At 50.9% G+C, this 27,314-nt stretch overlaps 1 protein-coding gene across 1 annotated transcript in view; it reads left to right on the top strand.

The window, feature by feature from the left end:
- Sdk2 (sidekick cell adhesion molecule 2) overlaps positions 1-27,314 on the top strand; it is a gene marked incomplete at its 5' end in the record, with an annotated part of 79,672 nt that overhangs the window by 32,616 nt on the left and 19,742 nt on the right. The window contains 10 exons of the mRNA XM_059270745.1: positions 16-217; positions 1,623-1,726; positions 2,242-2,312; positions 3,715-3,850; positions 5,348-5,404; positions 7,232-7,333; positions 7,473-7,588; positions 19,236-19,422; positions 22,562-22,699; positions 25,482-25,643. Coding sequence (XP_059126728.1) covers positions 16-217; positions 1,623-1,726; positions 2,242-2,312; positions 3,715-3,850; positions 5,348-5,404; positions 7,232-7,333; positions 7,473-7,588; positions 19,236-19,422; positions 22,562-22,699; positions 25,482-25,643 — 1,275 coding nt within the window. The remainder of the gene's footprint in view (positions 1-15; positions 218-1,622; positions 1,727-2,241; positions 2,313-3,714; positions 3,851-5,347; positions 5,405-7,231; positions 7,334-7,472; positions 7,589-19,235; positions 19,423-22,561; positions 22,700-25,481; positions 25,644-27,314) is intronic.

The following is a 27,314-nucleotide window of genomic DNA, read 5'->3' as shown; positions in this document are numbered from 1 at the left end:
TGCCCTGCCTCCCAGACCGCCCGCAGCCCCCTAGCAAGCCTGTGGTGCAGCAGGAAGATGTGAAGGCTCGCAGCGTGTTGCTGTCCTGGGAGCCGGGCAGTGATGGGCTCTCCCCAGTACGCTACTACACCATCCAGACGCGTGAACTGCCCAGCGGCAGGTGGGCGCTGCACTCGGCCTCTGTGAGCCACAATGCCTCTGCCTTCACTGTGGACAGGTAAGGTGGGGTCCTCACCCACTCCTCTGCCTCGAGTGAGCGGTCCTTGCAGGAGGGAGGGGGCGGTTTCTGAGAGCATCTTCAGCTGGTCACCCAAGCCTTCCTTCACTCACCCCAGCAGGCACACTCACCCCTTCCAGCTCTCTCCTCCTCCCTGGGAAGCCCATTAAGGGTACCTCTTAATTATCTGTGGAGCCTGCCAGGCCCCCTTAGCGAAGCGCTTGCCATCCTTCATTAGCGATTCTCCCGACAGCCCGTGTCCTCCTCCTATCTCTAATAGGGGTACGAAGCTCCTCTCCAAAACTCTGGCCTCAATCTAATCCCCAGTGGTTATATTTTTTGTATTCCAGTCAACGTGACCTGGAACTTGAGCAAGCCTTTCCTCCCCGCTCCCCAGCCCTGTAAATCAAGAAGAAAGATGTTTATTAGGAAGAAAATGAGGCTCATAGAGACAACTCACTTTCTCTCTGGGGAATTCCACCCCCACCCCAACCCCCCAAAAAATTCCTAACTTTAGGAAAGGAAGTACAGCTTGCAGGGGACCATGCATGCGATTGTGGGGAGAGGGAGGTGTGAATGTTTTTGGTTTTGGTTTTGTTTTCGAGACAAGGTTTCTCTATGTGTAGCCTTGGCTGTCCTGGAACTCACTCTGTAGATCAGGCTGGCATCGAACTCACAGATATCCCCCTGCCTCTCCCTCCCGAGTGCTGGGATTAAAGCATGGGCTGGTGGCTTTATTCAAACTGCCCAGCGTGAATGTTTTCATGGCCACCAAAGCATGGGTAAACATGAGCCTGGAGATGTGTGGCTTATCATTACAATGAAAGACAGCCTAAGCAGGGACTGTATGGGGCCTGGCCTGGGCACTCAGCATCTCAGTGGGCCTGTCCCAATGTGTCCCCTTCCCTAGCCTTCATGTTTCCATCTGCGTGGTGTGTCAGCACCCATGTCCCCCTTTCTCCCCTGACTCCCCTCTTCCAGCAGGAATAGATGGGACCCCACCGTGGAAGTGTGTGGGGACTGGGTCTTGAGGGACACTGTGTCAGACTTGTCATCACTGTGACGGACTCCCGGAGGAAGCAACTTAAGGGGGAAGGCTTGTTTGGGGACACAGCCTTAGAGGTTTCAGCCTGAAGCCAGCTGGGTCTGTCACTTTGGGCACAGTGAAAGGAGCATGTGACAGAGGCCCATGGTGACCAGGACACAGGACATAAGATATACCCTCTGAGGCTCTGTCCCCAGTGATGCACTTCTTCTACCAAGGCCCCAGTTCCTGAAGTTTCCACTTCTCAAAAGACAACCATAGCAGTGGGAAACAAATCTTTAACACAGGAGCCCGTGGGGGATCATTCGTGCTCAAATCATAGTTGACACCTTGGTCATTGGCCCCCAATTCCCTCCACAGACTCAAGCCCTTCACATCCTACAAGTTCCGAGTGAAAGCGACCAATGACATCGGGGACAGCGAGTTCAGTGAGGAGTCAGAGTCGCTGACCACCCTGCAGGCCGGTCAGTGCCACCTCCCTGCTTGGGCCTCTGGCTCTTGACCCTAGTTGCTTCCTGGACAGGAAGTGTTCTTCCGTGGGAGGGGCCTCTGAGGGTAAGAGAGGGCTCACTAGACCTGCTCAGCCTGTCTGCCTCCAGGCCAGAATGCCTAGAGGTTTGGAACAAAAGGGATTTTGCTTAGGGCTCATGGTCCCAAACTCAGCATGAAATTTGAGTGCAATTCTTCTCTGATGTTCCCCCAGCTAGCAGGAAGTGGGAGTAGATGCCCACCCCGACCCTGCATCTAACAGCAACCTAAGTTCTATGGCTTTGAGGGGTTCCAAGACTCTGGGTTAGGCTAAGGTCAGGCCCCAGTTTACCCTGGCTGTTTGCTCTGAGGAAAGTGGTAGGTGTCCAGGGAACTTACGCAGGACCTACCTAGCCATCAGTGTCTGCAGAATCGGGTGGGTCCCTGTGTGTTCCTGGGTGGGACTGACTTTCCCAACCCCCAGAGTCTACTGTTCTGCCTCTCTCCACAGCCCCAGATGAGGCACCCACCATCCTGTCGGTGACACCCCACACCACCACCTCTGTGCTAATCCGATGGCAGGTATGGCTACGTGGACAGGGCGGGTTCATTTCCAAGGACTCGAATAAGCTCTCGACTGAGACCAAAAACTCCACCAGTCCCCACCAGAGCTGCCTTTGCCTCTGTTGTATACCCCCCAGAGCACAGAGAAAGACATGAGAGATCTAGGCATGTGCACATCACAGAGCACTAGATACATGTGTGTCCACACATGCACACACTCCACCTCTGGATACACATACCAGGCAGATGAACACAGATGGGGGGGGCGCTTTGTGTGGCCCAAGATCACACAGCTCAAGTGACAGGGTTAGTTTCATGACCCCAGGTCTGCTGAACCTGTGTACGGAAAAGCACCTGGAGGCTATAAGACCTCCCCTGCTCCCCGGCAAGGCTCCACAAAGCCCAGACACAGAGGTCAGTGACAGGCTTCCCGACAGAGACCTGTGACCTCATCGTGAGTGGTGTCCCCTTGTCTAGCCAGTCTCTCCCAGCTGCCTGCTCCTTGGTTTGCACTGTTGGTTCTACCAGGGCCGGAGGCAGCCTCAGCGATCAGGCTGCCCATGCATTCTCTGAAGTCTAGCTTTGGGCTCAGTAGGTCACCCACAGAAGACCCCCCCCCCCAAAAAAAGGCTGGCTCCTGTCCCTACTTCTTGGGATCTGAGGAACTGGCCCCAGCAGCAATCCTTGTACAACTGAAGGCTGGGATTCTAGAGGGGGACACCCCCTAAGTGGACCTGGCAGGATACATGAGCCAGAGGAGGCTGGAGCAGATGGGATACCCTGACAAAAGGGCCAGGTGAGGCCCGTGGCAGCCAGGGAAGCAATTAAGAAGCTAATAAAAAGCCTGAACCATTTCAACAGATTTCTTAAAGGAGGTATCATAAAGAAAATAGTTTCCACTTGGCAGAAAGCCTGTTCTCCAGCTCAGCCGAGGACGGGAGCAGAAAGCCAAGGAGGAAAGAAGGGCCGTGCACACGGGCGTGCTTATCCTTGTTACAGGCTGTAGTGTAGGCAGAGGGCTCAGTTCCTGGGAAACACCAGGAAGTGCTGGCTGGGTGCTATCAGAGCAACAGCCCCAGGGAGGCCAGAGTGAGTCACAGAGTTCCCGGACAAGCAATGGCTGGTGACTGCCGAGGTGTGTCTTCCGGTCTTCTCGACGCTGTGTGACCATGGCCAGTACCTTCATGTCTCTGAGTGTGTTTCCTGCTGTGCTAAAGGGGGCTTGCGTGGTGATTCCTGCCCTTCCCCACCTCAAAGGGAATGTAACAACCTCTCTGAAAATGCCCCCAAGCCATCCCAGTTTCTTTTTCTGGTTGAGATAGTCCTTGCTCTGTGGTCGCAGGAGATGTGGTGGGCAGAGAGGGTGGAGTGAGATTAAACAGTCAAGGGCCCTCCCCATGTTTGACCCTCATACCCGTAGCCTCCAGCTGAGGACAAGATCAATGGCATCCTCTTGGGCTTTCGGATCCGGTACCGGGAGCTGCTCTATGAAGGGCTGAGGGGCTTCACTCTTCGAGGCATCAACAACCCTGGGGCCAAGTGGGCTGAGCTCACCTGTAAGTAGTCACCATAGGGTCTTGGGGAGGGAAGGGGTAGGCATGCTCACCTCCCTGCTCTGAAGCTCCCAGTTCCCTTGAGTCCGCTAACCTGCAACCCTGCCTCCCTCTCCTTTGTGTTCATCCCCTTACCCCATTCACTCGCTTGCTAAGCATTTATTGAGCACCTTCTGCATATTCCAAGGCACTATGGGCACACACCAGTGGTTAAGCAGACAAGGGTCCCTGACCTCTCAGATCAGTCTGATGGAAGAAGAATCACGCATTCAGTACTTAAGCCCTGAAACAGATGTCAAGGGCCATGGGCATGACAGTATGGGAGAGTGTTCCAAAAGAATTCCAAAGGACTCTCTTGACATGGAAGGATGATCCCAGGTTAGGCAGGCAACTGTGTGGAGGGAGGAGCCACCAGCCTAGAAAGACCAGCCTGGAGATCCAGACCCCCACCTATTCCTCCGGAAGTCAACACCCAGCCCTAGGGCCAAAGAAGCCAGCCTTCAAGTACAGGAGGAGAGAAAAGAGGGGACGTTCAGGTGGAAATCCCAAGAATAGAGGACGCTGGGAAAGTCATGAGCAAGAGAAGGGTGTGCGTGAATGTTGGGTTTGGAGGACACACAGGGGGCATGGAGGCGATGGCCTGGCTGTAGGAGGTGTTGAGGGGAACAGAGTCAAGGAGGCTGTTGTGTTAACATAGCGAAAGAGCATGAGGCTGAGCCAGGGAGGCAGGCTAGGTGTGCCGTGGACGTGGGTTCCAGAGGGCTCCACGTCTGTTCGAGGAGAGGAGAGGGAGGCAAGCAGGAAAGAGGAGATCGTATAGAGGATGAGGAGCGGGGACCACACTGTTCACCAAAAGGGAAGTCAGGCAGCCTAGGTCCCTGTGGGCTCTGGCGCTACGCCCCATATCTCCTCAGCTTATGGTGCCGTAGCTTATGGGGATGTTTACAGACAACAAAATGATTGAACATGGAGTGAGAAGATATTAAAAGAAACCCATAGAAATACCCAATCCAACAGCTCATGTTCTTTCCTTATCTTTATTTATTTATTTTGGCCGATGTCTGCCTATGGCTGTGATTTTATATGGCCTGCGTCTAATTCACTCATATTTCTTGACAATAAAATTGTTTCTGGTTCATATGAGAAAATTGACGATGCCAGTATTTCACCGCAGTTTGCCAAGAGCTCCAAAGTGAAACCTCGGAGCCAATGGGATGAGAGGGTCCCCCAGAACTGTCCCCAGGGTTGGGAGGCTCTGAGGGGCTCCCCCATGGTCAGTGTAGATCCAGACAGGAACAACAATGTTTTAGGGTCACCCTCTCCCCAATTCCCATCTTGGACCCCTGACTCAGCACCAGGAATTGGAAGCAGTCCCCCTGCCTGCTCCATTGCCAACTTTGTCATCCCATCCCAGGCCTGGTTGGTTCCCGGTGGGTGGGATGCCTGTGTACACTAACCTCTGTCTGCTGTCTCCCTGGCCTCTCACCTCCTGCCCCCCAGCCTTGTACTCCATGCGGAACCTGACCCGGCCCAGCCTCACGCAGTACGAGCTGGACAGTAAGTCCCCATGCATGGTGGTTCATTGTGGGCCAGGCCTCCTGGGATGGGCTGGGGAGGGGGCCCTCATGAACACCTAGACCCAGGCCAACTAGGTCCCCGCTGTCCTGGGTTGCTTTCTGTTGCTCTGATAAAGATGGTGACAAAAAGCAACTTGAGGCAGAAAGGGTTTGTTTGACTTACCCAATCATAGTCCAGCACCAAGGGAAGCCACGCAGGAACTCAAGGCAGGAACTGAAGCAGAAGCCATGGAGGAACGTTCCTGGCTTGCTCTCCATGGCTTGCTCACCCTGCTTCTTATACCACCCAGAACCACCTGCCCAGGGGTGGCACCACCCACAGTGAGCTGGTCCCTCCCACATTAACCATTGATCAGGAAAATGGCCCCACAGTTATCTACAGGCCAATCTGATGGAGGCATTTTCTGAAATGAGGTTCCCTCTTCCCAGATGACTCTAGCTGTGTCTAGCCAGCATGCCCACTTGAATTCAGTGTGCTTGAATACTAGGACCACCTATAACACATATGTGTACACACGGAAAGCAGGCCGTGTTCTGGAAGAGACTCCTCCGAGCCTACCCTATACGTGCTCAGTAGTAAAGTATAGACTTAAGTGGATGAGGGGGCAGGTCAACAGTAGGAGGTAAAGCGCACTATAGGGCAGGTAGGCGGGCGTCCATTGCTGTTACCTGACTTGACCCGGGTAAGACATGTTGGCCCTCGCTGTCCCTCTAGCCCTGTCTGAAGCTCCTGTACGTGTGTGAGTCACCTCTGCCTCTTCTCTGTTTCCAAAGCCTCAGCAGGTTCTACACACACACACACCACCACCACCACCACCACCACCACCACATCACACACACACACACACACACACCACCACCACCACCACCACCACCACCACCACCACATCACAACACACACACACACACACACACACACACACACACACCCCACCACCACCACCACATCACACACACACACACACACACACACACACACACACACACACACACGGCCTTCTGATCAGGAAGAACAAACCTCAGAGTCCAGACTGCCCTTCTCTCCTCAGCGTGAGCCCACTCCATGACAGAACTGCCACCCTGGGAGGGAGACAGGGACAGCAGAGGACAGACGATGGGAGGACATACTGGCCACCAGGAAAAGGGATCACGTCTCCCATCCAGGATGGCAGAGCCCAGATTCTTGCAGCACAATTCTTGGGTTCACCAGGCACCCGCCTCCCCACTCCCCACCCCACCCCCAAGCACTTCAAACTTGACTAATCCTTGGAATTTCTTGACCCAGAATTCACAGTCCATAAGCACTTCCCTCTAGGACTGAGCCAGTGGGGTTGCGGTGGTCGAGTACAACTCAGTGGTAAAGCTTGTGCTCAGCCTTGGAGAGACCCTGGATTCACTCCCTGCCCCGAAAAGAGCAGGGGGGAAAAGGAGCTAGTGAATGGGGATAGATAGATGTGGACACAGCAGGGCCATGGATGAAATGGGTTACATCTGCCGTCGTGGGAAGGTCCAGGGAGGCCAGCACTGTTAATAAGGCCTTCCTCAGTCTCAACACTATTCACTTGGAGATTCAATTGTCTTTATGACCCTAGAGCAGGAGGTTGCTTTATGTCACGAATTCTGTTGGCAGGGTACAGCCCAAGCATCTAAGGTACATTGACTCTAACTCATTTCCTCCCCCAATGTCACATGGGGCACTAGATGGCAGATATTCCTCCTCCCTTCCCTGTAGCTCCAGCCTCCGTGGAGAACTCCTTCCATGGGCTCTGTGACCTCTGTGTCCCTGACCCCCAACTCTTGCCCGTAGATCTGAGCAAGCACAAGCGTTATGAGATCCGGATGAGTGTGTACAACGCCGTGGGTGAGGGACCCTTGAGCCCACCACAAGAGGTCTTTGTTGGGGAGGCAGGTGAGTATGCCCTCATGAGTCCCAGGTACTCATCCAGGGTCCCTCCTCTCCCCTCCCCCGCCACCGGCCCACCCTAAGCCACCTCCTCTTCCTAGCCTATACCCTTGAATATTCACTCACCAACCTTCATGCCCTCCAGTGCCCACGGCAGCACCACAGAACGTGGCCATCCACAGTGCCACAGCCACACAGCTAGATGTGACCTGGGAGCCACCCCCACTGGACAGCCAGAATGGAGACATCCAAGGATACAAGGTATGGGTGATCTGGTAGAGGAATGGGGTGCAGAGGGCCAAAGGGATGGGGAGGGCTGGGTGAGCGGGAGGAAGTCCCAAGCCCTTCCTGCTCACAGCCAGGTGTTCGCCCTCAGGCTCCACTGCACACCTGTGGCCTTGCACAGCTGACAGAAATACTGTAGAGTTGTAGAATATTTACGTTCTGAGGCAGGCTGAGCTTGATCCGAAGAACTCAGACCACACCTAGGCTTATTCTGCTCTAAGGCACACAATGCCCAACTCCACCACCTCCAGCCCCACAGTCACTTCAGATTTCTGAGGAGTAGGGGCTGGGGATGTAGCTTGCACTGGTAGAGTGCTTGCTTCAAATGCACAAAGCCCCAGCTTCAATCCATAGCACTGCGTAAACCTGATGTGGTGGTTTATGCAACCCCAGCCCTCAGGAGGTAGACAGAGAAGGATTGGAGTTCAAGGTCAACCTGGACTTTATAGCAAGTTTGAGGCCAGCATAGGCTACATGAGACTCTGTCTCAAAAAAAAAAAAAAAAACCTGTGACTTCTTAGGCCCAGTTAGCGATTAGATGATCAATTTGCAAAGCACTGCTGGCAGTATTTGAAAATCTGCTCAAAGGTCATCTCTGATTCAGGATGCTGTGTTATGGTGGGGTTCATTTTGCAGCGCCCTCTAAACTCTTGCAGCTTGCTGAAGGCCTGGGAAGCTGCTACATTGTGGCCATTAATGTCCATTTTATATGGATGAGGAAACTGTAGCCCAGCTTGATGTAGTTTGGAGAGGTCACAAACTAGCAGGTGTCAGAATCCAGATGCCCATCTCAACCTTGCCAGGAAGCAGAAAACACAGCCTGGTCCCGTGAGGAGGCAGTGTGGGGAGGATGCAGCCAGGGCCCAGGAGGAGGCAGAATTTAGAAGAATAAAGAGCTAACCGACCTCCCTTGTTGGCACATGCAGCCCTTGGCTGTGATGGAAGCGTGCCTCCCTAGCCAGCATCTGGGGGAGACTGATTCCTGATATTTGGATGGTATTTCAGAAAATGGACCCCATGCAATGGCCCCTGGGGGCACTGGGTATGCAAACCACAGGACCCAGTGGTTTCCCTGGCCCAGCCTGTCGACTCATGGGTGACAAGTGTTTGCCAAGGTGAAGCACGTTCTCTGTCACAGTCTGTGGAGACAGGCCACCCTGGTGTAAGGCAGAATCCAGTATAGGAAGCTTTTCCATCCAGGGTGGAGGAGGAGGAGGAGAAAGAAGAGGGAGGGAGGCATCATGCCAAGGAAGCTCTGAAGATGGGTGATACCCCCTCAAGGCTTTGCCCAGGAATGCCAGCTGGGAAACCAAATATTGCACCCATAGCATATGCCTCTGGAGAGAAAAGAGGCACCAGGTGGAGCCAGCCATAGTGTGGCAGTCACTAGACTGTTGAGGTTTAGAAGTTGTGAATTAGCATACAGATCCAGGAAATGTGTGGGTGCCCAGGTGCCATATAGAACACAGCGGATGTCTGCAGTTTCCAGAAAATACAGGCCATCCTGCAGGGATGGAATTGTTATGTCCTGGATGTAAGCTAATCAGTGCTGTGGCATCAGCACCCATAAGCAGGGCCTGATGTGTTCACATCAGCATCCAGGCTGTAGGTGGGGCTCAACTGGCAGAATGCTTACCTAGCATGTGTGAAATCCTGGACTCTATCCCCAGCACCATATATCCAGCTGTGAAAGTGCACACCTGTAACATCTGTATGTAACCCCTGTAACACCTGTGTGTAACACCTGTAACACCTGTAACCCCAGCACTCAGGAGGTGGAGGCAGAAACATCAGAAGTTCAATACCATCCTTTGCTACATAGCAAGTTCAAGGCCAGCCTAGGCTATATGAGTCCCTGGAGGAAAAAGAGGGGGAGGGGGTAGCACTGGTAGATTCTAACAGATGACTATGGCATGAGGGAAGAAGAGGAAACATGGACTGCTGTTCAAATCTTAAATGGTCTTTTAATAAAAAACCCAGAGCCGGGGCTGGAGAGATGGCTTAGCGGTTAAGAGCACTGGCTGTTCTTACAGAGGTCCTGAGTTCAATTCCCAGCAACCACATGGTGGCTCACACCATCCGTAATGAGATCTGGTGCCCTCTTCTGGCCTGCAAGCATGCATGTAGGCAGAACACTGTATACATACATACATACATACATACATACATACATACATACATATATACATACATACATAAATACCCAGGGCCATATATCAGGGTGAAAGCTGAAAGATCAGAGAAGCAGAACAGCTAGTCACTAGTTCTTACATCTACAAAATCCTCAGCCTAAAGAGAGTGAGTGAGTTCCTGTTTCCTCACGCCTTATATACCTTTCTCTGCCCTGTCATATTACTTCCTGGGATTAAAGGCATGTGTGCTTCCCAAGCAAAGGCATGAGATCTCAAGTGCTGAGATTAAAAGTGTGTGCCACCACTGCCTGGCTTTTTCTCTCCTATACTGGGTCAATCTCATGTAGCCCACTGTGGCTTTGAACTCTGGATCTCTGCCTCCCGAGTAATAGGATTAAAGGTGTGTGCCACCACTGCCTGACCTCTATGTTTAATCTAGTGCCTGGCTCTGTCCTCTGATCCTCAGGCCAGTTTATTAGGGTACACAATATATCACCACAATGGACAGCTCCCATAGCCAGGGAGCATGAGGAAAATGGACCCTCAGTCACAGGGAAGGAAAAGGAGGAAGCTGGAGGGACCCGGAGTCTGGCTTCCTATGTGCCCATTTCAGAACATCTGCTAGCCACCAAAGGAGACTATGAAGCTGTAGCTACAAGGGGGGCTTAAGAGAAAGACTCCACTCCAGACGTGTGCACTGGGGAGTGCCCAGCACATAGAAGGTGCTGGAGTGAAAGAGCCTGCACACGCGCAGATGAGAAACCAAAGACCCAAACCTGAGCTCTGAGGGAAAAGCATGAGAGATGACTCAGAGCTCAAGGGAGAAAGTGCTTCTGTGGGGAGGAAATGCAGATTTTCAACTCCTATTGAACTGCTTCTGTGAGGAGGAAAGGTGGATTATCAACTCTATTGAAAGACAGCAAGTGAAGCCCAGGGAGCAGTTTGGGGGGGGGGGGGTGTGTGCTAAGAGAGAATTAGAGCCCAGCTGATTTGTGGATCTTTTTTTTAAAAAAATATTTATTTATTTATTTGTACATGCAGTGTTCTATCTGCATATGTGCCTGCACACCAGAGGAGGGCATCAGATCCCATTATAGATGGTTGCTGGGAATTAAACTCAGGACCTCTAGAGGAGCAGTCAATGCTCTTAACCTCTGAGCTACCTCTCCAGCCCTGGTTTGTGGATCTTGATTAGCTCTATCTAAGATGTCGGAGGGGGGCTGGGGATGTAGCTAAATTGGACCCAAAGCCCTGGGTTCAGTCTGCAGATTACATAAACCAGGTGTGATGGTGCACACTGGAATGCTAGCACTAGGCGGCAAAGACGAGAGGATCAGAAGTTCTAGATCATCTTTGGCTACATAGTGAGTTTGAGGCTAGCCTGGGTGATGTGAGATCCTGTCCCGGGGGTGGGGGTGGGGAGCAGAGGAAGAGAGAGAGAGAAATGCTGGAATTAGGTCAGATAATTCAATTTAACAGGATTGGCCAACTATAGCCTATAGGCCAAATCTAGCCCACTGTCTTTGTATAAATAATGTTTTGTTGGGATATAGCCATGCCTGTGTGTTTACAAGTTGCCATGGCTACTTTTGCACAAGAGGGCTCTGAACAGATCTGAATAGTTGCAACAGAGGCCAAGAGGTCTGCAAACCCTAAAGCCTTGATCAGCTAGTCCTCTGCAGAAAAAAAACATAGTCAGGGTGGCCTTAAAGAGAGCCAGCAGAGCCATGGGGACTCACGCCTTTAATCCCAGTGCTCAGGAGGCAGAGACAGGCAGATCTCTGTGAGTATGAGGCCAGCCTGCTCTACATAGTGAATTCTAGGCTATCCAGGGCTACATGATGAGCCTCAATTTTCTTTTTTTTTTTTTTTTTTTTTTTTTTTTTTTTTTTTTTTTTTAAGATTTATTTATTTATTATGTATACAGTGTTCTGTCTGCACATATCCCTGCAGGCCAGAAGAGGGCACCAGATCTCATTATGGATGGTTGTGAGCCACCATGTGGTTGCTGGGAATTGAACTCAGGACCTTTGGAAGAGCAAGCAGTGCTCTTAACCTCTGAGCCATCTCTCCAGCCCGAGCCTCAATTTTCAATTAATTAATTAAAAAGTGAACCATTAGGCCAGGCATGGTGGCGCTACCATGCCTGTAATCCACGTACAGATGGCAAGAGGGGCTAAGAGAGGAAAATTTTAAGTTCAAAGCCAGTCAATGCTACATAGTCTCAAAAATGAATTGATGAATGGATGGATGGATGGATGGATGGATGGATGGATGGATGGATGGATGGACGGATGGACGGATGGAAAGATGGAAAGAGAGTCACTGGGCCAGGCATGGCAGTACATACCTATCATCAAGTACTGGAGTGGAAAATGGAGTTGAGGCAGGATAATTGTGAATTCAAGGCCAACTTGGGCTACCTATCAAGACTCTTACTCCAAAATAGCAGGAATGACGTTAGGGAGGTGGCTCGTTGATTAAGGTCATTTCCTGCTTTTCTCAACACCCACAACTGCATCTGACTTCAGCACCAGGAGCTCTGACACCTCTTCCTCTGACCCTTACGGGCACCTGCACTCATGTGCACAGTCACACACGCATACACATGCACATATAATTAAAATTTTAAAATAAAATAAAAACAAGGGCCGGGCGGTGGTGGCACACGCCTTTAATCCCAGCACTCGGGAGGCAGAGCCAGGCGGATCTCTGTGAGTTTGAGGCCAGCCTGGTCTCCAAAGCGAGTTCCAGGAAAGACGCAAAGCTACACAGAGAAACCCTGTCTCGAAAAACCAAAAAAAAAAAAAAAAAAACAAGGGCTATAAATTGGTTGTGGTGATACAAATCCATAATCCCAGTATTCTGAACATGCAGGCAGGGAGATTAAAAGTTCAAAGTCCGGACTGGAGAGATGGCTCAGCAGTTAAGAGCACTGACTGCTCTTTCAAAGGACCCGGGTTCAATTCCCAGCATCCACATGGCAACTCACAACTGTCTGTAACTGCAAGATCTAATACCCTCACTCAGACATACATGCAGGCAAAACACCAATGCACATAAAAATAAAATAATTATTTTTTTAAAAGAAGAGTTCAAAGTCCTTCTCAACCATATAGCTAGTATAAGGCTATCCCGGGCTACATGAGACTGTATCAATAAGTGAACAAATAAAAAAGGGCCGAGAATGAGAGTGAATGGTAGACCAGCTGCTCCCCATGCACAAGGCCCTGGGGTCCATCCACAGCATTGCCTCCCTTCTCTTGGGGGGGGGGTCGATGGGAGACACAACAGGTGTCACAATGATAGGAGGTAGCAAAGTCCTGCCTGGTTCCTTCAGCTTCCCATCTCAGTGCTCTACTGGGAATGAAGTGAGAAAGGGCAGGGAGAGGGCGAGTATAGGAAACAGCTGGAGCCAGCTGTCTATTCCCACAGGCTCTTCTGTGCCTGTGGATTCAACCTGCTGAGGATCATCGATATCGGAGGGAAGTGTTGGGCCTGAACTGAACATGGAGACATTTTCCCTGTTGGTATTCCCTAGACAGTGTGCTGTGATGACTGTTTACACAGCCTTGACCTCGCGTGAGGTGTTCTGAGCAGTCTAGAGATGGTGTGAAACTCACAAGAGGATGATGTAGGTTTGTGTTGCCCTAAGTGGCAGGATTTCCCTCCTTTTAAAGCAAAATACTATTCCATTGTGTATGTACACAAACACCTCATTTGTCCACCTAACCCACTGACAAATGTTTAGAAGGAGTTTGGGGTTTTTGTTTGTTTTTGAGACAAGGTCTTATGTTAGCTCAGGCTAGTTTCAAACTGGCTACATATTGGAGGGTGACCTTGAACTTGCGACCCTCAGCTGCTACTTCTCAAGTGCTGGGTGACAGGTGTATAATAGGGTGCCTGGATTTCCTACATCTTGGCTAACTATGGCTCTTACTGCAGTGAACACAGGAGTGTAAATATCTTCTTCAAGATCCTGATTTTAATACTCTTGGATACATTCCCAGAAATGAGATTGCTGGATCATATGGTAATTCTATTTTTAATTTTCTTTGAAGAACTCCAGACTGTTTTACACAGTGGCTATGCCATTTTACATTCCCAGCAATGGCACAGGAGGCTTCTAACTTCTCTCCATAGGGATGATTATCTTTTGACATTTTGACAAGAGCCACCACAATTGGTGCCACAGGACAGGCCCTTGCAATTTGTTTTGTTTGAGACAGGGTCTTATGTAACCCAGGCTAGTCTTGAACTCATCATATAGCTGAGAATGACATTTAACTTCTGTCTTACCTCTACCACCCAAGTGTTGGGATTGCAGGCATGTGTCATGGTGCACAGCTGGTCATTGTGGCATGGACTCTCATGTCCCCAGTGGTTAGTAATGCCAGGTACCTTTCCAGGTTCCTGCTAGTGGTTATTTGTCTTCTTTTTAAAAAGGTCCATTTGTTTTCTTGCCACAAAGCTATATGAACCCAGAAGACATCATGTTAAGCGAAATAAGCCAAACACAGAAAAACTGGTCTACACTGATACATCAGAGTCCATGGGATGGTAATAACAAAATAGAATAGTTCAAGTCATGCAGTCAAGAAGTAGAAGGTTGTAGTGGTATTTGCTCTGTCCATGACCTTGGGCTATAGGGCCTGAAGGAGGCGGTGCTTCTTGCTGTTGTACTTGATTTCTTTTTTTTTTTTTTAAGATTTATTTATTTATTATATCTACAGTGTTCTGTCTGCACATATCACTGCAAGCCAGAAGAGGGCACCAGATCTCATTATAGATGGTTGTGAGCCACCATGTGGTTGCTGGGAATTGAACTCAGGACCTTTGGAAGCACAAGCAGTGCTCTTAACCTCTGAGCCATCTCTCCAGCCCCTGTACTTGATTTCTTAAAAGGAAAGGAAGGCTGGGCGGCCGGTGGCACACACCTTTAAACCCAACACTCGGGAGGCAGAGCCAGGTGGATCTCTGTGAGTTCAAGGCCAACCTGGTCTCCAGAGCGAGATCTAGGATAGCCAGGGCTACAGAGAAACCCTGTCTCAAAAAAACAAAAAACAAAACAAAATAAAACAAAAAATGGAAAGGGAGAAGCGTCACGAGCCCCTTCTCCCTGCTGCCTGATTCCTGGTGTGATGAAATCCAGGTGGATTCACTCCTGGTCAAATCAGAGGATGAGTTCAGCTATCTACTCTGTTCTGTATTTGTGAGTGTATTTCCTCAATTTACCCTAATAAATTTCCCTACTACTCCTTAAGCAGACTCCCGTGGATCTATCGCATTAAAAGGTGTTTGCCACAGTAGGGAGGGACTGGAGAGATACTGGTCAAAGGATAAACATTTCAAGCCAGGCATGGTGGCGCATACCTTTAATCCTAGCACTCAGGAGACAGGGACAGGCTGGTCTCTGTGAGTTCAAAGCTAACCAGGGCTACATAGAGAGACCCTGAGTCTAGATAGATAGATAGATAGATAGATAGATAGATAGATAGATAGATAGATAGATGAGAAGATATGAGCATTCAGATCTAACTAAAGCATGGTGGTGCACACCTTTAATCCCAGCCCTTAGAATGCTGAGGCAGAGGATCACTACAAGTTCCAGGCCAGGCTGGGCTACATAGTAAGTTCTAGGCCTTCCTGAGTTAGAGTGAGACTATCTCAAAAAAAATCAAAAACAACCCCCACCCAAAAGAGCTTCAGGTATGTAAGTTCTTGGGTCTAACCTGCAGTACTCTAGCCATGACTAATACAACTGTAGTGTGTACCTAAAGTACACTGAGAAGCTCGATCTTGAAGGTTCTCACTATGTAGCAATAAAAAGGTAATTGGGTGAGTCGATGGATGCCAGTCAGCTTGGTGTAAGGATATTCCACAGAGTCTGGAGACATCAAAACATCAGGGGACGGGGGGCGGGGGGAGGGGTTGGCTCAGCTGGTAGAGCATGCATGATTCCCAGGGTTCAACCCCCAGCAGGCATAAAACAGGTGTGGGGGTGTACATCTATAATCCCAGCACTTAGAAGGTAGAGGCAGGAGGATCAGAGGCTCAACGCCACATAGAAAGTTCAAGAACAGGGCTAGAGAGATGGCTCAGAAGTTAAGAGCACTGGCTGTTCTTCCAGAGGTCCTGAGTTCAATTCCCAGCAACCACATGGTGGCTCACAACCATCCATAATGAGATCTGGTGTCCTCTTTTGGCATGCAAGCATACATGCATACATAATAAATAAATCTTAAAAAGGAAGGAAGGAAGGAAAGGAAGGAAAGGAAGGAAGGAAAGGAAGAAAGAAAGAAAGAGAGAGAGAGAGAGAGAGAGAGAGAGAGAGAGAGAGAGAGAGAGAAAGAAAGAGAAAGAAAGAAAGAAAGAAAGAAAGAAAGAAAGAAAGAAAGAAAGAAAGAAAGAAAGAAAGAAAGAAAAATATAGTTCAAGAGCAGCCTGGGATACAGAATTCCCTGCCCCCAAAAGCAATGGGCTAGGGGTGTAACAATGATACAATGATGCATGCTTGCCTAGCATGCACAAAGCCCTGGCTTCTGTTCCTAGCACTATAAACAACAATAATAAATAAGAGCATTAATTATATATCTTAATTGTATTAAAACTTTGTCAGCTATGCCTCAGAAAAGTCTTTTAAAAAGAAATGAACTAGGAATCAAAACCAGTAGATGAGAAATAGTGATCAGAGTCACTCACGGCCACCCCAGCCCCTGTCTGTATCAGGCATTTCCTCGTGTGACATAGGTCTGTTGAGCATCAACCATGTGTCAGTGTGGTTCTAGGTGCCTGGGACAGAAAGGAGCCAGATGGACTGGGGTTCCTGCCCCCTGGAGCCCACAGCCTGCTGTCTACCCACTTCCCATGAAGTAGAGTACTTTGGGTACACTACCAATCAACCATGTCACCTCGGGGACCAGCATTCAGACTCAGCCCCCTTATCCCTTTTTACTGTGTATCATCATCTAACAAAGGTCTACTGGCAGCAAGCAGGCGCCTATTCCTGTATGTCCTACACCCTGACACTGCCCTGCCCAAGCTCATGGTCCCAGCCATTGACCTTGTGTCCCCAACAGCACCGTGTGTCTCCCTCTGGGACCCGTCACAGGCAGGCCATAAAGGCATTGTGAAATGTTTCCTCTTTTGTTCATTATTTAGTAGTTTTATATTTTTTAATTTTTTTTTATTTTTATTTTTTCTGAGACAGGGTTTCTCTGTGTAGCTTTGGAGCCTGTCCTGGAACTCGCTCTGTAGACCAGGCTGGCCTCAAACTCACAGAGATCCGGCTGGCTCTGCCTCCTGAGTGCTGGGATTTAAGGCGTGCACCATCACCGCCTGGCCTATATTTTTATTTGTGTATGTGTTTGCATGAGTTTGTGTGTACCACATGCATTCAGGAACCCAAGGAAGCCAGAAGAGGGCTTCAAATCTTTCCAAACTGGAGTTATAGGAGGTTGTAAGCCACTAGATGGGTGCTGGGAACCGAACCTAGGTCCTCTGCAAGAGGACTAAGTGCTCTAAACCACTGAGCCCTCTTTTCTGCCCCTTATTTCCTCTTTGAATGCCCTTTCCTAACCATGTTTTTGCTCACATCTCATTATTTCCTCGCTTGGTCCATTGACTGGAGAATTCAAGGCCATCTTCCATGGGAGAGGGATGTAGCCCAACTGTAAAGTGCCTGACAACAGTTCGCTGGGCCTGGTGATACAAAGGCATGATATAGTATACATGACGCTTGGGCTCAATCTTCCACAGAGGGAGAAAGAAATCAAAGACAGTCTTCCAGACTCACTGCCCCTCTCTTTCTGCCCTCTATCATCTTTTCCAAACCTCACTCCAAGTAGGTTCTCATCCTCACCATCCCTCCAAACCTCACCCTGCTAAGGCTGCTGATAAATATGCCCTGTTCTTCATCAACCCGCCACAGGCTTCACCCTTCCTGTCTCCACAGCAGTGTGCCTTGAAAGTTGAGCCACGGCATTTTCTTGCCCATTTCTCCTCACACTGCTCATCACCCCTCCTCAATCTCCTTTGCCGTTTCAGCTCCCCCTGCATTTCAGCACAGAGGTCCCAGCAATCCGTCTATTCCTCTTCTCTGGCTAGAAGAATCCAGCGGTTCTCTGGGTGTGCTCACCAAACTGTTGGTGCTCAGGGAGTGTGCAGATCCATAAAGCTAGCCTTGAGCTTTCCAAACTCTGACTCCAGCAGAAGCCGTGTGGCTGCTGTTCTGTCAATGGACGAGTGAGTGGATGAGTGATTTTATGAATGAAGACCTCAACTCCCCATATAAAAAGAATCAAAAAAGGAGGCAAGGTTGTAGAAAAGCAAGGCTTTCGTAGTAACAATATGTCCTAACTGCCGTTTGCACATGCTGGGGGTGGACACTTTTATTAGCTCTTTCTCACTTTTATTGGTATAGAGAAAATGAAAGGCCCATAGCATACAGAAACCTCTTTGGCCAGCAGGTGGCACCAAATGATTTCTGATGTTGTGCAAGGTTTGGGACTCGAGACTTTATGGAGGGTCCCAGCTCAACATTTGTTATGTAGTTTGAGAATCTTCTCTGTATATTTAAAGGCACCAATCTATGCTGATTACAGAATGCCTGGAGGCTCCATTGGGAGCTCCTGATGCATTGAGGGCCTAAAATCTTCCAGGAGCATGCAATACCTTTAGAAGCTGACCGATTCCCCCCAGGGAAACGCTGGCCCCTCTTCTTCTGTCCTTACGGCCTGCAGCTCTCATAGTCACCCTGGAAAATGGGTGTCCTTAACCCCTCTAGAGCTGAGAGAAATCATGCCTGACCAAGTCACATAGCTAGCAAATGGTGCCATCAGAATTCGGCCATGAACCAAATGCCAACTTAGTCCAGCCTTCCCCTGCAGCAGACTTTGCCAACTGGCGTATCCACATGTATCAGAATTGGATTGTACACATTCACCACCATCCACCACACAACTATAGTGTGTGTGTGTGTGTGTGTGTGTGTGTGTGTGTGTGAGAGAGAGAGAGAGAGAGAGAGAGAGAGAGAGAGAGAGAGAGAGCGAGCGCATGCACATATCAGAGATCTTAGTAGTCTACAGCTGCTAATGTGGCAGGTGGGTCAGGACTGAGGCTCTCTGCTCCTCACCAATCCCTGGCATTCCCAGGCACTTGTGCCCCACACATGGAGCAGAGGCCCTGTTTGCTTTCACCTCCCCAGCTCAGGTTCATGAGGGACAGATTCCTGTTCTGAGGTTGACATGTCTGTGTCATATACTACAGATACCAACCACAGGGAACCAAGACACACAGGGGATGGATGAGCTTACAGTCTAGCAGAGGATTGGTTTGGCTATCAAAAGGAAAGTTCTGGAACCTTTCTCAAATAGCTCTTAGCTACTTCCTGGTTGAAAGCAAAGGTGCCTTTGAACCCCAAGATGGGCAGAGGCAGAGGGGAACCCTAATGTCTTCATCCCTCTCACTCCCACAATCATTGGTTCCCACAGATTTATTTCTGGGAAGTCCAGCGGAAGAACCTCACGGAGAGGGTGAAGACACTTTTCCTGGCAGAGAACAGCGTGAAACTCAAGAACCTGACTGGCTACACAGCCTACATGGTCAGTGTAGCGGCCTTCAACGCTGCGGGAGATGGGCCACGGAGCACCCCCACCCGAGGCCAGACTCAGCAAGCAGGTAGGGAGAAGTCTTGGGGAAGTCAGTTTGTGGGGACAAGAGAGGACCACACCTGTATCAGAGCTGTCTTGTGCAGCCGGAAAGCTGGGTTTGGTACCCAGGCCCCCCTTCCAAATGCCCTGCAGAGAGAGAACCCAGCCTGCAAAGAAGGCTCTAGATATGAGTCCAGAAAAAAAAAAAAAAAAGAACCTCTCACCACGAACCTTGAGAACGCCCTCAGATCTCACCTCGCCTGTTCTGCCCCCTTGTCTCAGCTTTGGGACTAGCCTCGGCTTCCACTCCCTACCTGGCTTTCTCCTTCCTTTTGTCTTCTTGCCTTTGTTCATCCCACCACTGTTTATTATCTTCTATGAGCCCACACTTCTGTTTCACGCTGGTGATGCAACACTAAGAGAAAAAACAACAACAATAAGTCTGCGTCCTAGTGAGGGTCACGGATCATAAATAAGCACAGCTGAGCTGGCTGAGACGGTGCTGAGGATGGGTGATGGAGGGGAGCAGTGTGGTGGGGAGCTCTGGACAGGCCCCGCCCACAAAGGCCTGGCCAAGATGGCTGCATCCAAACTGGGATGTGAGTGAGAGGAGACCCGCCATGGGAAGTCCTGGAGACAGAGCAGGAAGCCGGGGTTCCTGTGAGAAGGACCAGCAGGTGCAGAGGCTTGGGGGCTGGAGGGGATTAGAGGAACAGAACTGGGTGCTGATAAGGAAGTGGCGTTGAGTTTCTAAGGGTCCGGAGGATGGGGTTTGTATTAGGTGTAATAGGAAGACATGGGAGGGTCTGAGCTGTTGAGAATTAGATCTTTTTGTTTGGAAACACTGGCTCTGCCTTCTGGGCTGAGAGACTGGGGGGAAAGGAGGAGAGAGGCAGAGAGACCAGATGGGGACTAGCCATAGGACAGGATGGAGGAAGAAGAGAGGGTGCTGATGCTCTCGTCCTGAGGTGTCCAAAACCACTTCTGGTTAGTGTCACACTGGTTCCCCCATAAGTCCCAGGGGCGAGCAGATCAGTGACACTTCTTTTCACAATGGGCAAGTGTCACCCCAGAAAACATGCTTTTTGCTCAGGGTCCCCTGGTAAGTCACAGGGCAAAGGACAGCTGCTGGAACCAAGGACAGCCAAGGGAAGTCAGGGGGTTTTATTTGTCTGTTTCCAATGTGGAGTTGAATAGGCAGCCCTCTGAATCCAGAAATTCCAGATCTGCAGATTCAACCAACCAAGAAAGGAAAATATTTCCCAAAATTGCTTCTGCCTGGGCGTGGTGGCACAGACCTGTAATCTGAGCACTGAGAGGTGAAGCCAGAAGGATCAAGAGCTCAAAGTCAGGGCTGGCGAGACGGCTCAGCAGTTGAGACCACTGGCTGCTCCTCCAGGAGACCAAGTTCAGTTTCCAGCGCCCACATCGGGTGTCTCACAACCACCTTATAGCCTCGATCCAGGGGATCCTATGCCTTTTTCTGACCTCTATGGGCTCCTGCGCTCATGTGACATACACACAGACACATATATGCATAAATGAAAATAAAAATAAACCTTTAAAATAAGATTTTACAGATCAGAATCGCCGTCAGCTACACAGCAAGTTCAAGGCCTCCCTGAGCTACGTGAGAACGTCTTAAAAAGCAAACAAAAAAAAAAAAGTGTCTATACTGAACATGTACAGACAACACCAAATAACAACTATTTAGCAACATTGCATAGTATCAAGACTCATAAGTAACCTGGAGATAAGTTAAAGTATATGAAAAGGGATAGTATATCTCTGTGGTTATAGCACTTGCCTAGCCTAAGAGACGCCCTGGCTTTAATTGCCAACACCACAAAAAGGGAGAGATACACAGAAGATAGTATGTAGCTTATATGCCAAAGTGACACCATTTTATATACAACAGGCATCCTCAGATTTTTGTTAGAACCAATTGCCTATGGATACAGAAGGCAAAAGGACAGCCTTCTGCCCTAGCCACCGGAAAGCAGCTTTTCCAGCCTGATGCATCCCTTACTACCCTTAAGGAGCTGTAGAAAAACAAGCTACCAAAGACAGTTCCTAACCTGGATCCTCTCTGAGACAAGCCCTGACTCCAGGGGAGCCTTTCCTTCCACTGGCTCCCCTGGGTCAGCCAGAGGCTGAGCTTGGGTGTGCTAGCCTGCATCTGTCTGCCTGCCTGTCTCAATGATGCTCCATCAGTGTCACTGGTCGGATATGAGCCCCTGGGAGCCTAGACGCTTCCGGCGCTGTAGCAGTAGGACAGAATGTCCTGTCCCACGTCCTTCTACCCCCAAGTGTGTTGGGGGAGGAGGGCAGGAAGGGCCCTGAGTTCACCTCCCTCCTTCAAAGACAGCAGGGGAGATGGAGCAGGAAGCTGTCAAGATTAGTTCTGGCTTGGTGGGAGGTAGCACTGGACAATAATAGCTGGCCATCCACCCGACCAGCTCTGGATGCTGTGAGGGAGGAAATGCTTTCTGTCTTGCCCCTTTGCCTCTCGCCTCGTCCGCCCCCCTCCCCGCCCCTGCCACTGCCACACACCAGAATCTTCCATCTCCTGTTTTCAGAGTTACCCCCCAGGGGTCTCAGTACAAGAAAACATCTCTTGCAGAGGATCTGACTGTCCTTGGCCTGGCTCCTCCTGACAGCGTGATGTCTTTATGACAAGCCCTGCAGCCCGGGGATGAAAGGAAGAGCATGTCTCCGGAGTTCTGACGTCTTGTTTAGCACCCACTCAGAGGCAGAGACACCCCCACCTTCTCTAGCAGGAGAGCTGAAAGACACACCCCACGGTGCCAGGAAGTGGTCTTGCCCCACAGTGACCCTTGGGGATGCAGTGGCTGCTCCCATGCTACTCGCCAGGGCTCAGGGCCACATAGGAGAGAGTCCAGCTTCTCCATCTGTAAGGAGGGCTTTTCTCCCAGTGCCAGGGCCTCTGATGCTGAACAACTGAGTGCTAATGACGTCAAGGGAGGAAGAGAGAGGGTTCAAGGTCCTCAAGTGACCCTTCCCGTCTTCTTTTGGTGCCTAGCCTCACTCTCTCTTTTTTCTGGGCACAGACCCAAACTCTCCTGGTAGTTGCTTGGAGCCCAACCTGAGGCTTTGAACTTCCACAGAAAGAGAAAAAACACAAACCCTTTGCTGTCTCTCCACAGCCCCCAGCGCCCCAGGCTCCGTCAAGTTCAGCGAGCTGACCACGACCTCAGTGAATGTGTCCTGGGAAGCCCCACAGTTCCCCAACGGTCCTCTGGAGGGTTACAGGCTGGTGTATGAGCCCTGCACCCCAGTGGATGGTGAGTGGGGATCTCCCACGCGGCCTGAACTCAACCCCTGTCAAGGGCTGGTTTGCCCAGAAACTACATCATGATCACCACTCGGCAGTTAGATGTGATGAGAGAATTCCCGCCTTATAAATGGGGAGGCTGAGGCTTGACCACCTCAGAAAAGGGGTGGTTCCCAGACAAAAGCATCTGAGGGTAAAGTCAAAACAGCAACATAAGGCTGCCACCTCCTGTGTGGGTAGGGGACGGCTAACACAGTCTTCCTGTTCCATAAACTGAACTGGGAAAAGAGGGAGGAAATCCAGGGAAAATATAGTTGCCCCAAGATGGGACAGAACCCCGGAAGAGAAGTCCTCTGATGTTCTTCTCATACTCTCCTGGCCCCCTTCCAAACCTCCGAGTTCTCAGCATACCCCCTTTGGAGGGTCAGGGACCCCTTTAGAAATCTAATCAAAGCCTGGGGCGCTTCCCCCGAGAGGATGTGTGAGAGTGAACAGTCACTCACCCCTGCTCTGCAAGAAACTGTCCTAGCCCAGGACATCTGCACTGTCTTCAGACCGTTCCCTCTCAACCACTGCCCTTCCCAGTCCCCAAACAAGACCCTGGGCTCTCAAGGGCGTTAGACTGACAGCCCTGGCAGCTGGCATCCAGTACCTGCCAGCTTTCTCACACAGTATAGCCCAATGCCAGCTGGTAGGAATGAGGCAGGGCTGAGCAGAAGTCCCCAGAAGTCACTGGTTTATTCTGCACAGCTATCTTAAAAGAACGAGGGACTTACAAGAGAGAAGGGGACTAGGCTCCTCAATGCCTGGGTCTGCTTACAGCAAGGCATAGGGATGGGACTGCCCTAGAAGTGACACCCCGGTGACAGGAAGTGACCACTTCTGTGGTCACCTCCTCCTCACTCTCACTCCCTCCCTCCTCCCAGCACTGGAGCCTGGCAAGAACAAGGGGCGGAGCCTGGGAACATCAGGCAGCAGGCAGTTCTGGGTCAGTGGTGGGAACAATGGCCCTCAGTCTTTCTGCCACCACCTGGGTGCCAGCAGCCTGTCCTGCAGAGCAGAGCTGTCAGACCAAGGGGGAGGCAGGTCCTGGGAAGAAGTGCGGTCAGGAGCAGGGCTAGGTCAGAGGTCAAGAAGACAAAATGCAGGGAAGCTGGACAGGCTCCTGTCCCAGTGGCTTCTACCTGGCCTATCGGGAGACCTCCCACCGAGAAATGGAGTACTTGGCCTCTTGTGATCTTATTCCATCATAGACCACATGGCTAAATTCCATGTCCCTATAGGTTCCTACCTAGTAAAGGGTTTGCTCAGTACTGTCCAAAGTACTCGTTCAATAAATAAATAGGGGTTAGGGGTGTGGCTCCATTGGTAGAGTGCTTGCCTGGCATGTGCAAAGCCCTGGGTTCCATTCACAGCACCACATAGACCAGCCGTGGTGGCTCATGCCTATAATTCCAGCACTCAGGAGGTGGAGTCAGCAAGATCAGGAGTTCAGGGTCATCCTTAGCTGTATAGCAAGTTTGAGATGAGTTTGCACTACTAGAGACTACTGTCTCAAAAATAAATAGGGCCAGCCTGGCAGTGGTGGCGCACGCCTTTAATCCCAGCACTCGGGAGGCAGAGGCAAGCAGATTTCTGTGAGTTCAAAGCCAGCCTGGTCTACAATGTAAGTTCCAGGATAGATAGATAGATAGATAGATAGATAGATAGATAGATAGATAGATAGATAGATAGATAAAATAGGGCCTAGAGATATGGTTTAGAAGTTTAGGATACTGTCTGCTGTTCCAGAGAACCACATCCCAAGCACCCACATGGCAGCTCACAACCGTCTGTAACTCCAGTTTCAGGGAATTCAGTGCCCTCTTTTGGCCTCCTCAGACACCAGACATGCAAGTGGTATGCAGACATACACGCAGGCAAAATATTCATACACGTAAGATTTTAAAAAATGTATAAATTAAACAAAGTACCTACTATGTGTCCGGTGCTCTTTCCCTGTATCTAAAACTCCATATCCCTGTTGGGGATGCTCCTGACACTCCAGCTGAGTGGACAAATGAAGTGGAGGCAGCTGGAGACATATCTGAAGCCACTAGGGCCAGCTCAAGGGTGCAAAGCCTGTCCTCTGTGTGGTGACACCCTACACAAGGAGCCCTGGTCCTGACTCAGGGAGACTTTGGGATGGGAAGCACAGAGCACACAGTTCCACCCTGTGAAAGCCCCCGTCCTGCCCCTGACTGCCATGACCCGAGGTGCTGAAGCATCCCTACTTCTGCCCTAAAAGCCAACTAGTACAGATGATGGGGCTCCTGAAGCTAGGCTCTCAATGGCCAACAGGAAAGAGGAAGCACAGAGCTAGGACTGGGGCTGGGGCTGAGGGAGGGGCTGGAGTAGTCACGAGGTGCCATCCAGCTCCACTTCCAGGGGATTTCTTCACTGAACTTCCCCATGAGGGTGCCTGGATTTCAAGGTCTATGGGATGTCGGGGTGGGCTGATGTGGGGCACAGCGGTGAGACAGGATGGAGATTTGTGGCAGTTCTGGGTTGGACAGCCAGGACATAGCTCTCCTGCTGGTACTTTAACCATGGAGCCCTCTTTTTCTGAGCTCAGGTACAGAGCCCTGCTCCTGACACAGCATTAGCAGCACGTGGGCTGGAGTGACAGACAGCTCAGCTGGTTTCAGGGGCTAGAGGCCACCACTGTCACCTCTCCCCAGTAGCTGCCAGTGGCCTTGGTGGCCCTGTTCCCACCAGCCGCTGCAGCCCCTGCTCACAGCCCTTCCCTACAGGGGTCAGCAAGATTGTGACAGTGGACGTGAAGGGAAACAGCCCACTGTGGCTGAAGGTGAAGGACCTGGCTGAGGGTATGACCTACCGTTTCCGCATCAAAGCCAAGACCTTCACCTATGGGCCTGAGATCGAAGCCAACATCACCACAGGCCCTGGAGAAGGTAGGAGAGACGCCACACTGCCCTATGCACCGTATCCTCAGCCCTCCAAGTAGGAGCGGACCCCAGGGGGTCCAGAGCTGGATAGGAAGACAGTGGAAAGCACAGAGCTTACTCTTCTACCTCCTGTCCCCGTCCCTCCTTCTCTCCTCCCCGCTCCCTTTTTCTCCCTTCTCCTGGCTCCTCCTTCCTCCTTGTCCCTCCTCCTCTCAACTCCACTCTCCTCCCCCATCCTGGGCTTGGTTATTAGCATCTAAATCCTCAGGCTATTCCAGTCCCGAGCCAGGAGTGACCCAGACCCTCTCATCACACAGGCCCATACACACAGCCCAGGCTGCCATACAGCCTCAGCCTGGCTAGAGAGCCCAGGTTGGCCTGGTACTTACGGTCCTTCTGCCTCGGTCGTCCAAGTGCTGGGTTTATGAGAGTGAGCCGCCACACCCACCCTGCTTTCCATGCGTTCCTTCTCTCCTTCCTCTCTAACCCTCAGCCTCTGTCACCTCAGCCCCTGTCACCTCTGCCCAGGAAGGATGTGGCCTGGCAGGTGTCCAAGCCTCCAGACTGGCCAGAACCACCTCCCCATGCCTCCCCAGAGCAGGGTACAGAAGAATTTCCCTCAGCTTTTGTCCAAATGCACGCTCCCTGTGGCCAGCTCCTCTAGTCACAAGAACCCCTGGAGGCAATGATGACATTGGCACCTCATTGGCACCTCTGATGGGCAGGCAACCTCCTCACAGTCATGCCTGCCTTTCCCAAGACCCAAGACCCCCTTTCCAAGCGGCTTTTACACAGAAGCCCACTTTGTATTTCCACATCAGTACCCAACCCTTGGCTCCTTCCCTGATCATCTCTTTCACTTCCCCTGGTCTCTGTCACTTCCCACCTCCCACCCAGGACCCTGGGGCAGGCAGGGTTGAGTCTCCACAGGCCCTGTCTTGGGTTCAGGTTTTCCCGTTCTAAACATGAGAACCACCTAGCAAGCAACCCTGCTGTCCCCACCCCTGTCTTTGAGGAAGCCCGGGCTGCCCAACTTCCTTCAGAAAGCCACCCACCTCCTTCCCCTCCCTGCCCCACAGCCAGCAGCACACAATGATCTTTCTCTGGAGGCCAGGTGAGTCTGGGCCCGGGAAAAACAAGGCTGAAGAGCCCTTGTCCACTTGCCCCCTACCCGCTAGTGGTTCGTCACCCCTTGGTGGCCCTCCCTGTCACATTCTACTCCCTGGGTCTCACTCAGAAAGTGATTTGCAGGAATATGGAAGGCTGCTGTCCCAGCTGCCCCAGCTCAGCTTCTCACCTGAAGCTTCCTGGGACATAAAAGCCAGAAGAGAGCTGGCAAATAAAGGGAAGGTCTCTTCGTACCTCAAGGACAGGAACAGGCCACCCGAGAACAGCCACTGTAGGGTTTAAAGAGTTCCAGCTTAGAGTTAGTGGTGCAGGATGGGGAACATATTGGACAGGAAGTGAGGAGGGATGGAGGGTACAGAAAAGAAAATGAACCTCACTCAGCTAGTGTGGGGGAGAAGGGACCTATGAGGGACAGCACCCAGGCCAGCCGTTTTTGGCTTAGCAGAAAAGCCAGTGGCCACCCGTCCCTCAGCCCTGTCCTATACAGAGTGAAAAGCAAGGACTCTGAAGGCCACCCCAGCCTGAACCCCACTTTCAGGTCATGTCCCC

Source organism: Peromyscus eremicus, chromosome 8a (genome assembly GCF_949786415.1).
Source record: "Peromyscus eremicus chromosome 8a, PerEre_H2_v1, whole genome shotgun sequence".
NCBI classification, from domain to species: domain Eukaryota; kingdom Metazoa; phylum Chordata; class Mammalia; order Rodentia; family Cricetidae; genus Peromyscus; species Peromyscus eremicus.
The sequence above is the reverse complement of the archived record's forward strand: the minus strand, read 5'-3'. Positions and strand labels throughout refer to the sequence as shown.